Below are 15,572 nucleotides of genomic sequence, written 5' to 3'. Positions count from 1 at the left end.
TGTGACCTAACAGATCTAGTAACAACTCTCTGATTAGTCTTTAGGTCACTGTATGCGGTTCAGTTGAGCTATCTGTGATCAACTGATTGACGTTTATTTCTACATTGATTGACGGTAATTTGTCAAATTATTCAATTTGATTGCGTAATTTTTTTCTTGTTCTTTATCGATGTAATTTTTCTTCACATGGTCGACCGCGGCAGGTGCTTTGTCGAAAGAAAGGTTTGTGTAACTAATCGATCAGCCAGCAATCGCCTTTATTTATAGGCCCGCAGACTCGCGCATAAAGCAGCGCAAGACTCGGATCTAAGGTCTGAGAAGCCCAAACGTAAGCCCAAACAAGGGCCGAGTCGGAGCCCATCTTTATTTCCAACTCGAGTCTGTCTTATCGAGCCTCCTCTCCGCCCTCGTCTTGCGGACTTTACTTCGGCCTAACTAACGCGGCCAAGCGGGACGGACTTGTCCGGACCGCAGACCTGAGGCCTGGACCTGTGTAGAATAATGGACCTTCGAAAGTCGAAATGCATTGCGAAACTGATAAAATACCATTATGTAGATGTTGCAAGCTGGGACTTCTGCTCTATGGAAGTAGTAGGAAGGAAATATACCGATCTAGTAAAAGCATATTCTCGGCAAATATACAGACGGTAATAGGACGAGGACGGGAACAAGGCTGTATGCTTACATTAGCACGAGATAAAGAATCAAAAGACACATCATCGCATGAGAATGAAAAAAGTCAACCTACGGTAGTTACTCCTGAAGGAAGAAGGATGCAAGACTCAACCCACGCCTTAAACCAAACCAGCTGGGACATCTGAAGTAGAAAATTTTTAGTCCTCTTCGGAAAGAATACTCACGTAACCATAAAAATGCAGTTGGTTAACAAACAGGCATCCACCAATCAATCATTTCTCAAAATCAAGAAAATTCAGTGGCAGAAGCTCAGCCTCTTCATTTTTACACTTCAATGATGTGAAGCCACCCTCTTAGATGCATGAACAATTAAAAAGGATTGCCCTTTATAAGACCCGATACCTGATTGATAAGCTCATCATGTCATATTTTGATTCTGGATACCACCTCCACAAAATCTCCATGAACCGTCTTCTTGTCTTCTAAGGATATAATGGACTTCATATGTACTGCAGATTAAATGATAGAAATCAAATAATCTGTTCTTCAAAAGTCATACCAGTAATGCTTAGTGGATTGATTATACTAGTATTAGGAAACCTGTAATAATTCGGCTTTTTTGGCTCAGAATCATCAACAAGTTCAGCAGCTTCCTCAAGCACAGCCTCGATTTCAGCCATCTCATCATCACCTCCATCTGAGACTATCTTAGCATGCAGAATAGAGGTTTGTAACAAAACAAACTTCCAAAAACAGGATCTTGCTTTTGCTGAATTTGCCAATTCTTCCCACTGACAATCACAAATGCATAACATAAATCAATTAACAAGAGAATATCTAAATCAACAAATGATCTGATTACCTTTAAAAGAATCGATTCAGAAAGAATATTAGGCAGCAACTGAATCTGATGACTAGGACCTAATGCCTCAGCCTTTATATCTTGCCACTGCTTCACCAGTGCTTCTGCTTCTTCAATAGACATCTGTCGCCTGTGTACCTGAGTACCAGCAGCAACAGCAGAGAAACGTGAAAGATCATCGGTGGGCCATGTATTCTGCAAACTTCCAACACCATTTGTATACTTGAGGTCTCCCCTGAAAATAGCCCAAAACTTCCGTAGCTGACCCATTAGATCCCTCTTTACGAAAGCAGATGCACTATCACAACTACCATGATGACTCGAAGCAGTGATTTGACTAGTACTGCAAGGGTGACTTGTCTTCAATTCATATGGCATGTTAGAATTACCAGATCGCATAGCGAGCAGCTTAAATGCACCAAATACAATCCATCCAACAAGAGCAGTATGGGCAATCTTTCCTGCCATATTTCCTTTGCTAAACCAGCTTTCCCAGAATCTCTTGGAATGAAAATCAATATTTCTCTTTAGCTGAGAAGATGGCAGACTAATATTACCAGTAGGATCACCTACAGACATTTGTCTCTGCAAGTTAACTGATAAAAGATGTTTGAAAGCTTTGTCCAGATGATTGGTCAAATTATCGTGTGCAGCTTGCGCAACAGAAGTTCCATGGTCGGGTAAAAGACCAAAATTTGATATACGATTGCCAGCAGAAGGAAGTGATTTTGTGGTTCCTATTTTCTGCTTGCCAACACTAAGAATTCGCATTGGACTCCCAAAGAAGTTGGCCTATGTCATATCTGTAAATGTTAGAAACTAGCCAGCATAAATGGCCTTGCATTATTATACATCAATACACTCCAAGACTCACCATAGAAGGAGAGCAATCGTGTGTATCCAGAAAGAGAGAAAGAGCAGCATCTTTCAGCCAAGTTTCCTGGTAAATTTCAGCATTTCGTCTGGCATAAGACAATTTCAACCTTAAGGCAAGTTCTCTGGTAAGGAATTACCATGTTCACATGCAAATTTTACAAAATTGAGGCTTAGTCTTAAGAAGGCAATAAAAGTATATCCAGTGTCCTTTATCTTCCACATTACTTTCAGATAAAATCAAAACACATGAGAAGTTACTACTCATCACAACCAACATGAAAAGTTCAAGGTGTCCCGATACGCTGGAGCTTTTAAACCCCAAAATCCTGTAGTTCTCCACCACCAATAAAAGCATATGCACAATGCAATTATCATGAAAATTAAATGATATAAGAAGATCATTCATCATTGAGCATGTGTATTTAATCAAACAGGTGGCAACTTCAATACTGACCTACCAACCCACTTAAACATGCCCAAGGCGAATGAAAAGGATAAAGATTCATAAAATAATCAGATTACATATACGTATGATAATCCAAAATGATTATCACAGATATGTATAATATACAAAACCAATGGTAACTGAACAGCATCCCACCCACAACTTTTGAACTTGAGTTCAATGACCATACTAGGTGGTGGTATGACCAAACAAGATGCTGTTTTAATTTAAAAAAAAAACAAAACATGGATAAGTTATCAAGAACTTCTAACTGTTTCCTACATTCAAACTTTACCATTCAGCCACAATAATTTCCTTTGCTTAAATTCTTATGGCAAATATTTGCAGATACTGTATGCATATCAGGTGCCAGTATTTTTTTCCAAAGGAAACCAAGGGGGCATGTTCGCCACCATTATCACAACATAATAAGATATGTTTTGCAACCACTGGATCATCCTAGCTAAAATTCATACTTAGATTCTTAGTGAGATAGACAACAAAGGATGTCAGAAGCACTGGTGACGTAGGGTTATGCATTTTGGATCACGTGTATGTAAGGCCTATTCTACTCAAGTTATAGGGCTAGTAGGCTATTCGATTGTGATAGGAGAGGCTGGCTTTATGAGAATTGGCTTGCTGCATAAGAAATTGTTTCATAGCAACTAAAAGCTTCGAAACTATTCTTAAGCTACCCAAGAAGAACTACCATGTTAAAATACTGGGTAAAGGGTGAAAACCTGGCCAACTATAGTTGATTACTAGAAAACAGAAGCTAATCCAGTCATTACTAATTTCAAGTCCTTCTAATTATTAAGTTAAAGAATCAATGCCCTTAAAAGATGCAAGTTCATGAACTCTCTTTTTTGACTTTCTCCATAAAAAGAAACATACCTAGTAACCATCCAAATTAAGAATATTGTCAGAACTAATGATATAGAATCATCACTTTTAGCGAGAGGCATATTGAATGTCAGTCAGCAACTGACAAAAAACTTGAAAACTTAACAAATTTTGTTAATTATGAAAAAGAATAAGCACAACAGATGGTAACAAAGTATCATATACATACCAGTGCCTGGTTAACTAAGACCTTGTCCTTGTCCATTCCACTCAAACTGGATAGTGAATTCCGTGAGGTGGAACTTCTGATTGCTTCAAGCTGTTGAAGCTTTTCAACAGCCTCCATTCCACCACCCTGAATATATAGTCTGTTACATAAATGTATATATATAATATAAAAAATGTTTCACGTAACATGTTACCTGACCAAGAAGAAATGAGCAAAAAGCTTCCTCAAATTTCAATTCTGCTCCCTCTGATATAATCAAGTACTCACAAATGGTTTTTGCTCTAGAAATCTGCAAGACGATATACTTGGAGTTACATCATTGTCTGGGTTAAGAATAAATAGAAATTGTCACCAGCAAGGTGATAGTACCATCTCATTTTGTCGTGTTGAAAAACCAAGAGCAATGTGAGCGATCATGGCCAAATAAAAGCAGTTAAAATCAAGCACAATCCTTTGATTCTGAGACTCAATGGATTTTTTATTCTTGCGTTTAATGGCCAAGGAATCCCAAGAAAGAAGGTCAACAATTTCAGATGCCATTAGCTTGTTCATAGCCTGAATCAAGAAACAAGGCCAATCCTGAACTCTACAGGAAAACTCAACATCTAGACCCTGTCTAATCAGTTCTTGCAAAGCTGCTAATGCTCCACGTCTACATTCAGCATTATCATGAACATGAGGCAGGCCCAGAAGCTCCAATGTGCAAGCAGGTGCAAGGTCCTCTAAGGATTCTTCTATCTAAAAGATTGCTTCAACATCAGACATTTCATACAGAACCATAGACTGATCCAGATGACAGAAAGATGCTTGCCTGCGAGAGTAATGGCATTTTCCCTAGAGAGATGTGGCTCCGTAGTAGGTAACGGGCATATGCAAGAGCTTCAAAGCCTTCAGATATCTTGTTGTTCTCGAAACCAATCTTTGCAATTGAGCACTGCAAAAGAGATACCAAACAAATAAACAATATAATATGAGTACAACAAACAATTAAATACTCGTATCAGCAGATATTTTCTTACTTCAGCTAGAGTCATGGAGAGAAGCAAATCATGACTATATGGCTTAGCATCAGCAAGTTGTAACGCTGCTTGGCCAATTTCTAGAACCATCTTATCTTCTCCAACCTGGACCAAAGCATTCATTCCAGTCACCAAAACAATTCAGTTTCTTGCTTTGAGATCAATGAAAAGATGAGGTCTAAAAAAAAACATACTTGCTCAAGAACAGGGAAGAAGAGGAAGAGGAGAAGGGTGCTGATTTTCTTAGGCATTATTTAACTTTAACTAATGAGCATTATCTTATGCAGGAGGCATCAAGTGACACCTTCAAAGATTGACATATTATAAGGTCGTTTTATACAAATAATATCAGCTCAAACTTCCCAACTACAATTCAAAGCTGAATATATGCCTACTACAATCTGTTGAATTTTTAATCTGCCTTACTGGAGTATGTGGTACTACCATAAAAAATGATACAAAAAACATCTGCAGTTTTGTAACTTTTGGCCCAAAAACCAGCTTAGGTTCCTTGCACAGCATGCTAAAAGTTCACTAGGGGAGTCTAATGATATCAAAAGAATGTATAAGAAACTCTACATGGCTCACTTATCTGTAATGGATAACTTTGATCACATGTTATCATCATAGTACTAGTTTCTCAGAATTATGACAAAGGCTGTTCTGTCAATAAAGTTCAAGATATAGTTTTCCTGCAACCAAGATTACAGCAGACATGTTGACTAAATGGAAAAGGCTTTAGGTAAAAAGCTTACCTCTTTTAGAAGACATAGGGCACCAGGCAACCAAGACCAAGGGATTCGAAGAGAAGATTTTGGTGGTACTTTTTCTTTTATATTGCCAGCATATTCTGGCTCAAATAGAAGTTTATCCCTTACATCAATCAACAGACCCTACACCATACAACATTGAAGCCTCATACTACAACATATCATGCAAATTTAGGCATCTATATGAAAATAGATAATAATCAAAAACACATTCCTGTACCTGCCGAGAAACAATGGTGCCGGCAGTATATCCATCTTCAATCACTGAACTTTTCAACTCCATCACAACTTTGGCAATCTCATCCTTTTCTGATTGCGCTGTAACACCTAGAAGCTGCAAGTTTGTTGAAGCAATTCAACAGGTATATATCCTTGAGAGTCAACCTTATCTTCCTTTAAATGGATGATAGTGGAAATAACTACAAAATTTCTTCAAACCAAAGTAAAAAAAAACAAAGACAATAAAGAAAATACACTTTGTAGGATATGATTTCTCATGATAAGGGAAAAAATACCACTCATTTGTAGACAATTGAATACTGTGATTGTCCCTAAAGATTTCTTCATCAAGAAATGATGGTAAAATGTTGATAACTGAAGAAGTAGGAGTTTGTTTGATCAATAAATATCTGCTCGATGTGTTTTAGCCTATGATCATAGGAAAATGAAAATTCAACTACTTCTTTTCCATATGCCTGAAAACTGCTTTCAAGAATCTCCTGATCTCATGTTAAGAATGATACTAACTGCAACCTTGTCCAGAAATTATTGGTCTCATTTCATGAATTATTTACTACCACTTTTACATGAAAAGATAAATATCTAAGTAAAATAACCTTCCCAAATCAACACAAAGAATTTTTTTTTTTTTTCCCTCAACTCCACTCGTACACAATCATGTAGACACATGACAAGCTAGACTTGTTAAGGTAAATTCCATAACAGCACAAGGGCATCCAAGTGCTCCATCCTTTGAATAATTTATGACGCCCATGACAAGATAGACTTGTCTATTTTACTTTTCTGCTTCTCTTGATAATGGAGATGTACACACACAATAATCTCTTCTGTAGCCAAACAAAGGTCTATGTAGCATTATGGCATACACAGAAAAGAACAAGAAGATATAATATGGAGCTACATTTTCTAATAGTGAATTACCAATTTGTTCGTTTACACAAATTTGAAACCTATAAATGCACAGCAATCGACTTTCTCTGCCACAAAAATTAATGAATTGGATCAAATAAACCAAACAAACATAGAAATTTTTCCTAGCTACCCGCCTTACCTATTGAAAATTGCCCATAGTAGTAATTGGAACAAGATGTAAAGACATAACGCTGATAAAGGCGTGAAAAGATTCGAGTGACTTCCTGACCTGAAAACAAGTCACCGGAATCTCCACCCCGGATAGAATCTGCCAATTTTCTACGGCCGGAGCCTCCAACACCCTCAGCTTCGCTTGCCCAGAGATCTCCCCCCGGCTGGAATGCGATTTGGCCACTAGGGCCAGATGCCCGAGGAGCTTTCTTTCCCCGTCGCGAGCAAAAGAGGAGGCAACATCACCTAGAGCAAAAACCCTCCGTCTCTCCACGAGGGCTCCATTCCCAAAGGTCCGCCACTTCACTGGCAGCCCGAGCACGGCACGAGACGATGCCATGGCCGAAACCTAACCCTAAACAGTCCCCTCCTTCCCCTCTTCAGAGACCTGAGATTAGGATTTCCCGTGCTCCATTCTGATCGATGGGTGTCGACTCTAGAGAGAGAGAGAGAGAGAGAGAGAAAGGGCCACCGGTTGTCGAAAGATGGAAACGAAGAGCACATAACAATAAAAAAGAATTAATAAACAAATAACAACGGGAATTCTTCAAACCGAAGCCTTCGATTTCGTCGGTCAATCCGGAAAAGAGACTATGCCCCGACAAAAGTCACGACCAAAGGAACATCGCTATTGGCTCGTCGCTGGAATCGTGACTGCAGTCGATTTCGTCGGTCAGCTCGGAGGCGAGGACTTCCCCGACGAAAGTCACGACAAAGTAATGACGTTGGCTCGTAGCACTAGTCGTCCATGAAGTCGAGAGTTGAATCAGGGAAACTGAACATCGATTTCGTCGGCCAGATCGTCGGAGAGAGCCTCCGCCGACAAAAATCACGACCAGAGCAACGCTATGGGCACGGAAGGCAGTGCGAGCTGGTGAGGAAACACTACTACACACACGAAACAACTATCGAACCTATGAAATATGTAGCTGTTGACAGCGAAAAACGGCTGTTCAGCCCCAAAATAAAAACATCATTAGGTGACCGACGAGTACAAAGTTTACAGACACCACAACTTTGCATTTTTTGTTTACCACAGCAGCAGATGCAGTGTACAAAAAAATAACGCAAACAAAACGCATGTGCCAATGGGGAGGAGATTTTAGCCACCGACTTGAGGACAAAGCTAATGTAACGATACATGCAGTCTACCAAAAAACAGTTAACACGGCAGGGGGTTAACTACAAGGAGATGAGCCTGACTGATATCAAGAGTGGGTGAAGCTGGGGCATCACTGCCATTTCTTCAGCTTCAGACTCCTACATGGACTCTTGTGATTGGAGGCAGGTCCTGAGAAAACGTGTACAATGAATTTAGCATAACTCTGGCACTTGTTCTTCCCCATTTGCCAGGGTATATTGGTTGATTTAACAACAAGAACATAATGACCATTACATTCAAAACAAAACCATGTGTGGAACAACAAAATGAACAAGAAAGCTTCCGAGACGATAAATACGCAGGTGTACAAAAGGACCTTAACTTGGTTTATACTTCAAGTCGTTCAACTCCTTTATCACTTGTTGGAGCGCAAGCAGAGCCATTTTCTTTACCTGGAGATTTCAAGACAGTTAAATTAGTTAAACTTGGAAAAGGAAAAAAGGAAAGAAAGATCCTAGCAATTGCAAGGAATAGAATAATAAAATATTTCACAAAGTTGCACATGCGAGCACACCTCTAGTTTGTCTTCTTTAGCTCTGTGCTCATCCGGAAGAGTGCGAAATTCTTCTGTCAATCGAATGCACTCACGAATATTCTCCGGAGAGACGAAATCCAGTGCAACCTTTATGCATGACTATTCAGGAGAGAACAGTATGATTATTAGTTTGCTGGTTACATAACTAATAACACTATTATATGCTGCTCAGAGTTAAGTCATCTTAAAAATGACCTAATTATCACAAAAAGAATGATAAATAAACTTAGTCTACCTTTAGGTTTCTGACTTGATGGGGACATCCAGCAGGGATAAAGACAGCCTCACCAAGTTTTTGCTCGAATGTCCAAGGTTCAATTCCTACATAAACACAAACATGAGGATCAATACAAGTGTTCAATGATATTCCAACACAAGTAGCCAATTTTATATTATAGAAAAGCTAAAAGTTTCTAAAATTTTACTACCGTATAATTATTTACCATATTCAGCCTTAAGCTTCCTTTTATGCTCCATCGTCAAGTAGAAAGACTGGTCATGAATAGGATGGATGACCTGATATGGGAAAAAGCATTTAATTTTCATTTCAAACAAAGAAATAAATATGAAATAACCATTATGTAAACCAGAAGGAATTCAAAGAATATATACCTGTTCTACTGGAGAACAGTGGACATGCCTGAACTCTCTAGAATGCTTTCTGATGTATTCTTCCAGCTTCACAACATCTTTTCTACGAAAAATGTCCCATAGAGCACCACCATCAGGATGTTTCTGCTCCGCCTCCATGCCAGCCGCAGCAGGTTGTTTGTCACACTTCTCCTCATCTACACCTCTTGTTGTCTCTGCTCGACCTTCCAAATGCTCTGGATGTTCCTGCTTATCAGAATACACTGTTTCTGCAGCCTCACTCTGCATTTCTCCTAAGTTGCTGTCATTAACTACATTGCCCAACGTGTTTCCAGGTCCTCCATTCCTCTGAACAATGCCAGCAGCACTTTTATCCATAGTTGTTCCCTCATCATGTGCCTCAGTATTTTCAATTTTGGTGCAACAGTAACCGGAGTTACATCCAACACTGGCCACTGCACAAGAAAATTCTCCATTATCTTCAAGTTTAACAACACAGAGAGCATGGTATGCGGTACCGAATGGTACCGCCCGATACGGACGGTACGTACCGATCCGATGACATACCGGTACACGAACCGTCCGGTACCGTTACAGTGCTACAGTATTATACTGTAATAGTGCTACAGTTCTACAGTGCTATAATGTAGCGTGCTACAGTGTTATAATGCTCGGTACATTAGTACCGTACCGTACCGTACCGAGCCAACCTCGAAACACCGGTACAGTACGGTATTGCATACGAGAGTCTGAACATCAGTTTTGTGAACAAAATCAATCATGCGAGACTCATTACCGATGTCTTGATCGGATGCTTCCTTCTTGTCATCATTTCCAGATTGACCAGAGTGCTTAATGGAGGGTCCAGAGACAAACAATCTGCTATGAACAACAGAATGTGACTCAATATGGACCTGCTCAGATGTATCTTTGCTAATGGGTATAGCTGAAGGATGAGTTTTATCAACTGCTTTCTCATCCATCCTCACATTGTCAAACCCATTCTGGTCAACATTAATTTGATCCATCTGTTTATTTTTAGTGACCTCTTCATGATTCAGATCACAGAGTTGAGAAGATTCAGTTTTTTCATCTTCAGAACCAGTAACACAGGTCTCTGGAACTTTCTCAACATGCATTGCGTCCCTGACTTGAACATTTGATGTGTTCACATCGATATCAGTTGTAGAGATGCATTCTGATTTTTGGTCATCGAGTACAACAGCAGACATCTTGTCCACATGACTGGAAGACTGCATTGGCATAATTTTTTCATCATCCAAGGCCACATTTGAAATGTTGTCAGTCCGCTCCATAATATTTTTCTCCGCAGAAGATACAACTTTTCCTTTGTCTTCCTGTTCAGCATAAAGCTGCTCCTGTATATCTTGCTTCAAATGTTTCTTTTTCAGCTTCTCTATCTTAGAAAGCTGATGGCTGGAAAGGGTCATTTCTGCTGTATGTGTCAAAACATTTACCTGAAAGGCAGGTAGGATTAATATGCATCAGTAGAATTTCCTGAGTAAGCTGGATCCAATAACTACTCAAAGCAACTCTTGAAGATGTCAGCAAATAGTGCAAACATCTAATTTTACTTTACAAAGCAGCATTTATACAAGACATGAGTTTCTGGAACATCTTACAGCGTCAGACATGTCGCAGTGAAGCTTAGTTATGGAATCCCCTCTGCCCAACTCTTCAGCAAGTCCATAAGCAATATAAGTTTTTGGCCCCAGATCTGGCTTGAGCACATCCTTTGACAGCTTCACAACAAGATTAAGAGGACCATACCTAGGATCTGTGTATTCAGGAAATGGCAAAGCAGTGATGAATTCAGCACCATGACGTGGTAAGCGTTCCTCAAAGGAATTGGCTGGAGGCCAATCCTTAAGCTTGAGCATCTCAGGCCATCCATTATTGTGTTTCCTTCCTTCAGTATATCCTGTGAAGAACTGGTGAATGTTTATCTCCACCTGCAAAGTATACAATGGTTATCACAAAGTGTCCACTTGGTTTGTGTACAAGACTCAAACAGCCAATTCGGCAGTATGCATCTTAACAGCTTCAGAGATTAATCACATGAAAAAATAGTGAAGACAATTTACACTATAATATAATGACAGAATAAGCCACATCCTGAGAATACAACAGCAAATGTATAAACAGTTACTAATATGGATCCTTCATAGATCATAACTGTAAACCCAAAGGAAAGTTCTTCACAGCACAGACTGCAACATGCATATGTCACAACCTGGCGTCATGGAAAAACTGACCCAAGACCTTAATGAGCCCAACAACACAAGGCCCAAAATGCTCAAGCCCAATTTAGACGTTGAACCCTTAAACCACCATAACTCTCTCCTACTTCTGATATAGGACTAATTGGACTATCACATGTGAATATACTTTTTCAAACTTGTTATCTCAACAGCTGGAAGTTCATGTATTAAGGTAGTAGAACTATGAATCAAATTGGCTACTAAAATTTCAATAAGCTATTCATGTTACTGAAGTTAAAGTCAACCAGGAGATTTATGTTCTCAAAACTCATGTACCAGAATGCAAGTGCTTTTGTCAAGTCAACAACATTGAAATGCAGCAAGTTTGTGTACTATGCCACAAGGTTCGCAATACCGTACCGTACCGGTATTTCGACCTGGGCTCGGTACCGGTACGGTACGGTGTACCGAGCGATACACCCAGGTGTACCAAGCACTGTAGTACACCGTACCAGTATACCCAGGTGTATCGAGCACTGTAGCACTGCTACAGTGCGGGCCGGTACATACCGCCCATACCGGGCGGTACGATTCGGTATGACAGACACTGTATGCCATATATGAGACGTGAAAGTCACATCAGGATGTTCCACTTAGGTCAAGATCAACCATTTTGGCTTAAATTTAATTTTATCAGGTTTTCCTCAGTCACTGGAAACAGTCTCTCTAATTGCAATGCATGAGTTACATGCACTAAGTTGCATTTAGATTTGACTCAGACATAGATGTAGATTAGCTTAGATCTAATGTTACACGATAAAGTTGGGCCATGAACTGCCAAAATAAAACTAAGTTGATTGGAATAATACCATCAGCACAAGCTCAACCACATCCAAATAGCCCAAAAATGAAGGTTGCATCAAAAACTGAATTCACACTTCTAAGACTCAAATTGCTGCGAAACAAGCATGCCCTTTACTTGCATGAAAGGGTTTGTTACTTAACACCAGTAAAAGAGAGTAAACAATTGCCAAGATATTTAATTTCATTATGATACAGTGAATTCCACAGGATGGATAGAGATATGCCATAACCATAACAACAGGCATGGGACTCAAAACTAACCTCACACCAATCCAAGCAGTCGATTGCCTTCACTGTAAGCCTCTCGGAAGCCTTCTCAGCCAATTTCTTCTCTCGCAATGCCCGCCACATAACCATGGGCTCCCAACTCAGCCCAGATGTGAGCTCAAGAACATCCCGAACAATCACTGGCTCACCCTTTAGCCAATGCTTCTGGAAGTGATCCAGTTCACCCTGTTGAATGTCATTAGCAGTCGGACAATACAAGCAGTTATCATCTGAGTTATCACGACATGCTGCTTTTCGCAACATCCTACTGCTATTATCAGTCTGACCAGTTGCGCTGAAACAGGGACATCGATCAGAATTACCAATGCATTCTAAAAATTGACTCTCTTTGACAATTGCCTCAGCTTTCTCTTCCAGAGCAGAAAGCAAACTCTCTTTAAACATGCATCTCAACTCCAAAAGGGAAGAACCACAGCCGCCGATCTCTTTAGCTGGGCAAGGAATGCTGCCATCCTCATTAGCCCTCCATTCATTCAGCTGAGTCACATGAGAGCTAGCTTGCCTGGTTGAAGAACCCTCGGATACATTACTTTGACGATGTTGGTTGCCCCCATGAATGTAATCATTACCTCTATCCTGATAGGGCAAAATTATTTTCCCAAGGCCACCAGGAATGCAACCTTCACGAAGTTCCCGACAACAGCCAAGGCATAAGTCATATAAACAGCTTGGACAGCTTCTGTGAAAATCAACAATGGATGTTCTGCAAACATTGCTGCTTGAAACCAGTTAAGATGGTTACACCTTCCAATGGCCTAGTTTGACAAATAAAGGAAGCATGATATTAACTAAGGCGAATGTTTTTACCAGAATATGCGTTCATCTTTTTCACATGTCGCTCTTTGTATCTTTATTTTACTTGATGCAGCACCTATTCAGAATCTAGAATCATTAGGAAAAGAATTATCAGAGAAGTAACTAGAATCCATTATGTCAATTTTACCTTGAATCTTAGCTTCGATTCCTTTCTCAGCATTTCGTTCTTGGATTAACTCTTTCAACCAAGGAAGCAATAAACGTAGAGTATAACAACAAAACTTAATTTTGTCAGTCTTCTCGATCAGTTTTCCTGGAGGCTGCAGTTTTTTATAACAGAAGACTTTAGATAAGATCCAAATATTAAACCAAATTACATGATAAAACATCGAGAGTAGAATAATGATAGCCAGAAGCAAACCTTAGCAAGACCTAGCATTCGCAAGCATGCTTTGCAATTGCAATTATTGCGACAGAATGGACACCTTGCTGCAAAATCAGCTTCTGACAAATGAGGATACCTACACACCAGCAACCAAGATGCACAAACATATTGAGCAGAGTCACAACTGGAAGCTTGTTCTCACCCTATTAATCACATGGAGGATGCCAATTCAGTACCATGAATTAAAAATTCACAAACTTAAAAGAGGATAAGGAAATGTCAGAATATGAATGCAACAGACAAGTGACCATCGCGATAGTTCGATCATTACAGTACTGTCTGCAAGTTCATGAATATAGCTGATTAATAAAGAAAACAGAGAAAATAAGCGCACCAGCGAGTTATGCATGGTATACAAAATCGTTTCTTTTTGCATGACGTGCAGCATACAACGCTTCCCTTGTCATTCCTCTGGCACTGATGACACATAAGAGCATCATCACCCGTTAATTTCTTCTTCTTAGGTACCTGAAAAATGAGATACAAACAGATTAAGGAATCACCAGCCAACAGGAAAGATAGATCAATAGAGGAAGGGAAAAGGCAACGGGAAAACCTCTGGATAATTCTCATTCTGTGCAGTCTTCTCAGAGCTGGACTTTTCGCTAGCGGCAGAAGAGCCAGCTCCTTGACCATCTTTATCCGTGATTGAAGCCTCTTTCTCAGTTTTTCTGTTCTTTCGTTTTTGCATATCCAAGTGCATTCTTTTCCGTTTGTTCCCAGCCTTCACGTTCTCTTGTTTCCAATCGTCGTCATCCTCCTGCAACCCAGGTCCGAACATCGAGCAAAACGAACAAAATTTTAACCAACACCAGAGGAAGAAACGAAGCACCAGAAACAATGCGAGAGAGAAGATCGATTATATGAGAAGAACACATTTGCCTCACCTTCACCAATGCATCCTCCTCCTCATCGCTGTCCGACTCGTCTACCACTATCAGACGTCTCCGCTCCCTCACCGGGATACTCTTCGGGCCATCCCGCTCCGCAGCCCTAGCGGCCGACCCCGCTGGCCAAAAGGTCCGGCTTTCGTTCTTCTTTCTGAGTTTTTCCCTCTCCGCCTCTTCCTCTTCCCCAGGCGGCCCCTCCTCCGGCCGAGCCCTAACCCTAGTCTTCCTGGACCGGGAGGACGAGGAGCCCCACCTGCCCTTCTCGGCGCTCTGCAGGCCGCGGTGATCGGAGCAGAATTCAGCGCCCTCCATCCGCAAGTTCTTGCACCGCCACAAGCACCGCCGGTCGTCGGGCGGCTCCTCCCCACTCATAGCGGGAGACGGTGGGGAAAGGGTTCCCCGAAAGCCGCAGCTGTCCCCCCAAAGGAGGAGAATAGGAGGAAGTGGGGGCGAGGAAGCATTCAGGGCGCCGGTGGCGGTGGAAGACGAATTCGAGGCGACGGAAATTAGTAGACGAGGCGAAGAGAGAGAGAGAAAGAGAGAGAGAGAGGCGTCCGATTCAGCTTAGTGGGGCCCCCAACTCTTGCTCGTACGGAACGCGATACGGTGAACGCGATTTGCAGGGGAAAGAAACGCGGTTTACCAGGGAAACGCGACGAGTCCAAACACCCCCGGGACACGGGAAAGCCTCGGATGACGTAACAAAGACTTCGAAGTGGCCGAGTCCCTCAGTGGCACTATAAGTTGCAAGTCTAACCAAAGTTGGATGAATCCTTACGTAGTTATCTTGATGGGTTTCTATTCCTTCTCAGATTT

General features: G+C 40.8%; 2 protein-coding genes across 5 annotated transcripts; both read right to left on the bottom strand.

The window, feature by feature from the left end:
• Positions 1–846: 846 nt before the first annotated feature.
• LOC135583516 (plastid division protein CDP1, chloroplastic-like) lies at positions 847–7,878 on the bottom strand. Of its 3 annotated transcripts, XM_065126113.1 has the most exons (13): positions 7,542–7,876; positions 7,062–7,439; positions 5,901–6,014; positions 5,666–5,803; positions 4,911–5,015; positions 4,703–4,825; positions 4,261–4,629; positions 4,085–4,180; positions 3,892–4,017; positions 2,373–2,438; positions 1,499–2,290; positions 1,237–1,427; positions 847–1,145 (listed from the first exon to the last, which is right to left on the bottom strand). In XM_065126113.1, exons 2-13 carry the CDS (start codon positions 7,341–7,343, stop codon positions 1,055–1,057), a joined length of 2,493 nt encoding a protein of 830 aa, XP_064982185.1. In that variant the 5' UTR covers positions 7,344–7,439; positions 7,542–7,876; the 3' UTR covers positions 847–1,054. The 3 variants fall into 3 exon arrangements, with proteins under 3 accessions (XP_064982185.1, XP_009392236.2, XP_018679198.2); XM_009393961.3 differs by having other exon boundaries at positions 7,062–7,876; XM_018823653.2 differs by lacking the exon at positions 4,261–4,629 and having other exon boundaries at positions 7,062–7,878.
• A 77-nt stretch (positions 7,879–7,955) lies between these two features.
• On the bottom strand, positions 7,956–15,490 carry LOC135623296 (lysine-specific demethylase JMJ26-like). Of its 2 annotated transcripts, none has more exons than XM_065126098.1 (15): positions 14,754–15,490; positions 14,423–14,626; positions 14,201–14,334; positions 13,843–13,942; positions 13,609–13,741; positions 13,473–13,536; positions 12,639–13,380; positions 10,935–11,264; positions 10,088–10,769; positions 9,313–9,746; positions 9,144–9,216; positions 8,936–9,021; positions 8,680–8,799; positions 8,482–8,557; positions 7,956–8,294 (listed from the first exon to the last, which is right to left on the bottom strand). In XM_065126098.1, exons 1-14 carry the CDS (start codon positions 15,126–15,128, stop codon positions 8,483–8,485), a joined length of 3,552 nt encoding a protein of 1,183 aa, XP_064982170.1. In that variant the 5' UTR covers positions 15,129–15,490; the 3' UTR covers positions 7,956–8,294; position 8,482. The 2 variants fall into 2 exon arrangements, with proteins under 2 accessions (XP_064982170.1, XP_064982164.1); XM_065126092.1 differs by having other exon boundaries at positions 8,488–8,557.
• Positions 15,491–15,572: the final 82 nt, after the last annotated feature.

This window comes from Musa acuminata, chromosome BXJ1-3, assembly GCF_036884655.1.
Source record: "Musa acuminata AAA Group cultivar baxijiao chromosome BXJ1-3, Cavendish_Baxijiao_AAA, whole genome shotgun sequence".
Taxonomy (NCBI): Eukaryota; Viridiplantae; Streptophyta; class Magnoliopsida; order Zingiberales; family Musaceae; genus Musa; species Musa acuminata.
This window is presented reverse-complemented; position numbering and strand designations above follow the sequence as displayed.

Bases quoted from the DNA above. Each gene is read 5' to 3' on its own strand.
- LOC135623296 (XM_065126092.1), bottom strand. From the start codon at position 15,128: ATGAGTGGGGAGGAGCCGCCCGACGACCGGCGGTGCTTGTGGCGGTGC. The intron at 9,217-9,312 runs GTATATATTCTT...TTCCCATATCAG, and splicing joins ACTGTTCTCCAGTAGAACAG to GTCATCCATCCTATTCATGA. The intron at 8,558-8,679 runs GTGTGCTCGCAT...TGAAATCTCCAG, and splicing joins CTAAAGAAGACAAACTAGAG to GTAAAGAAAATGGCTCTGCT.
- LOC135583516 (XM_009393961.3), bottom strand. From the start codon at position 7,343: ATGGCATCGTCTCGTGCCGTGCTCGGGCTGCCAGTGAAGTGGCGGACC. The intron at 4,018-4,084 runs GTAACATGTTAC...CTATATATTCAG, and splicing joins GCTCATTTCTTCTTGGTCAG to GGTGGTGGAATGGAGGCTGT. The intron at 1,428-1,498 runs GTAATCAGATCA...TGTGATTGTCAG, and splicing joins CTGAATCGATTCTTTTAAAG to TGGGAAGAATTGGCAAATTC.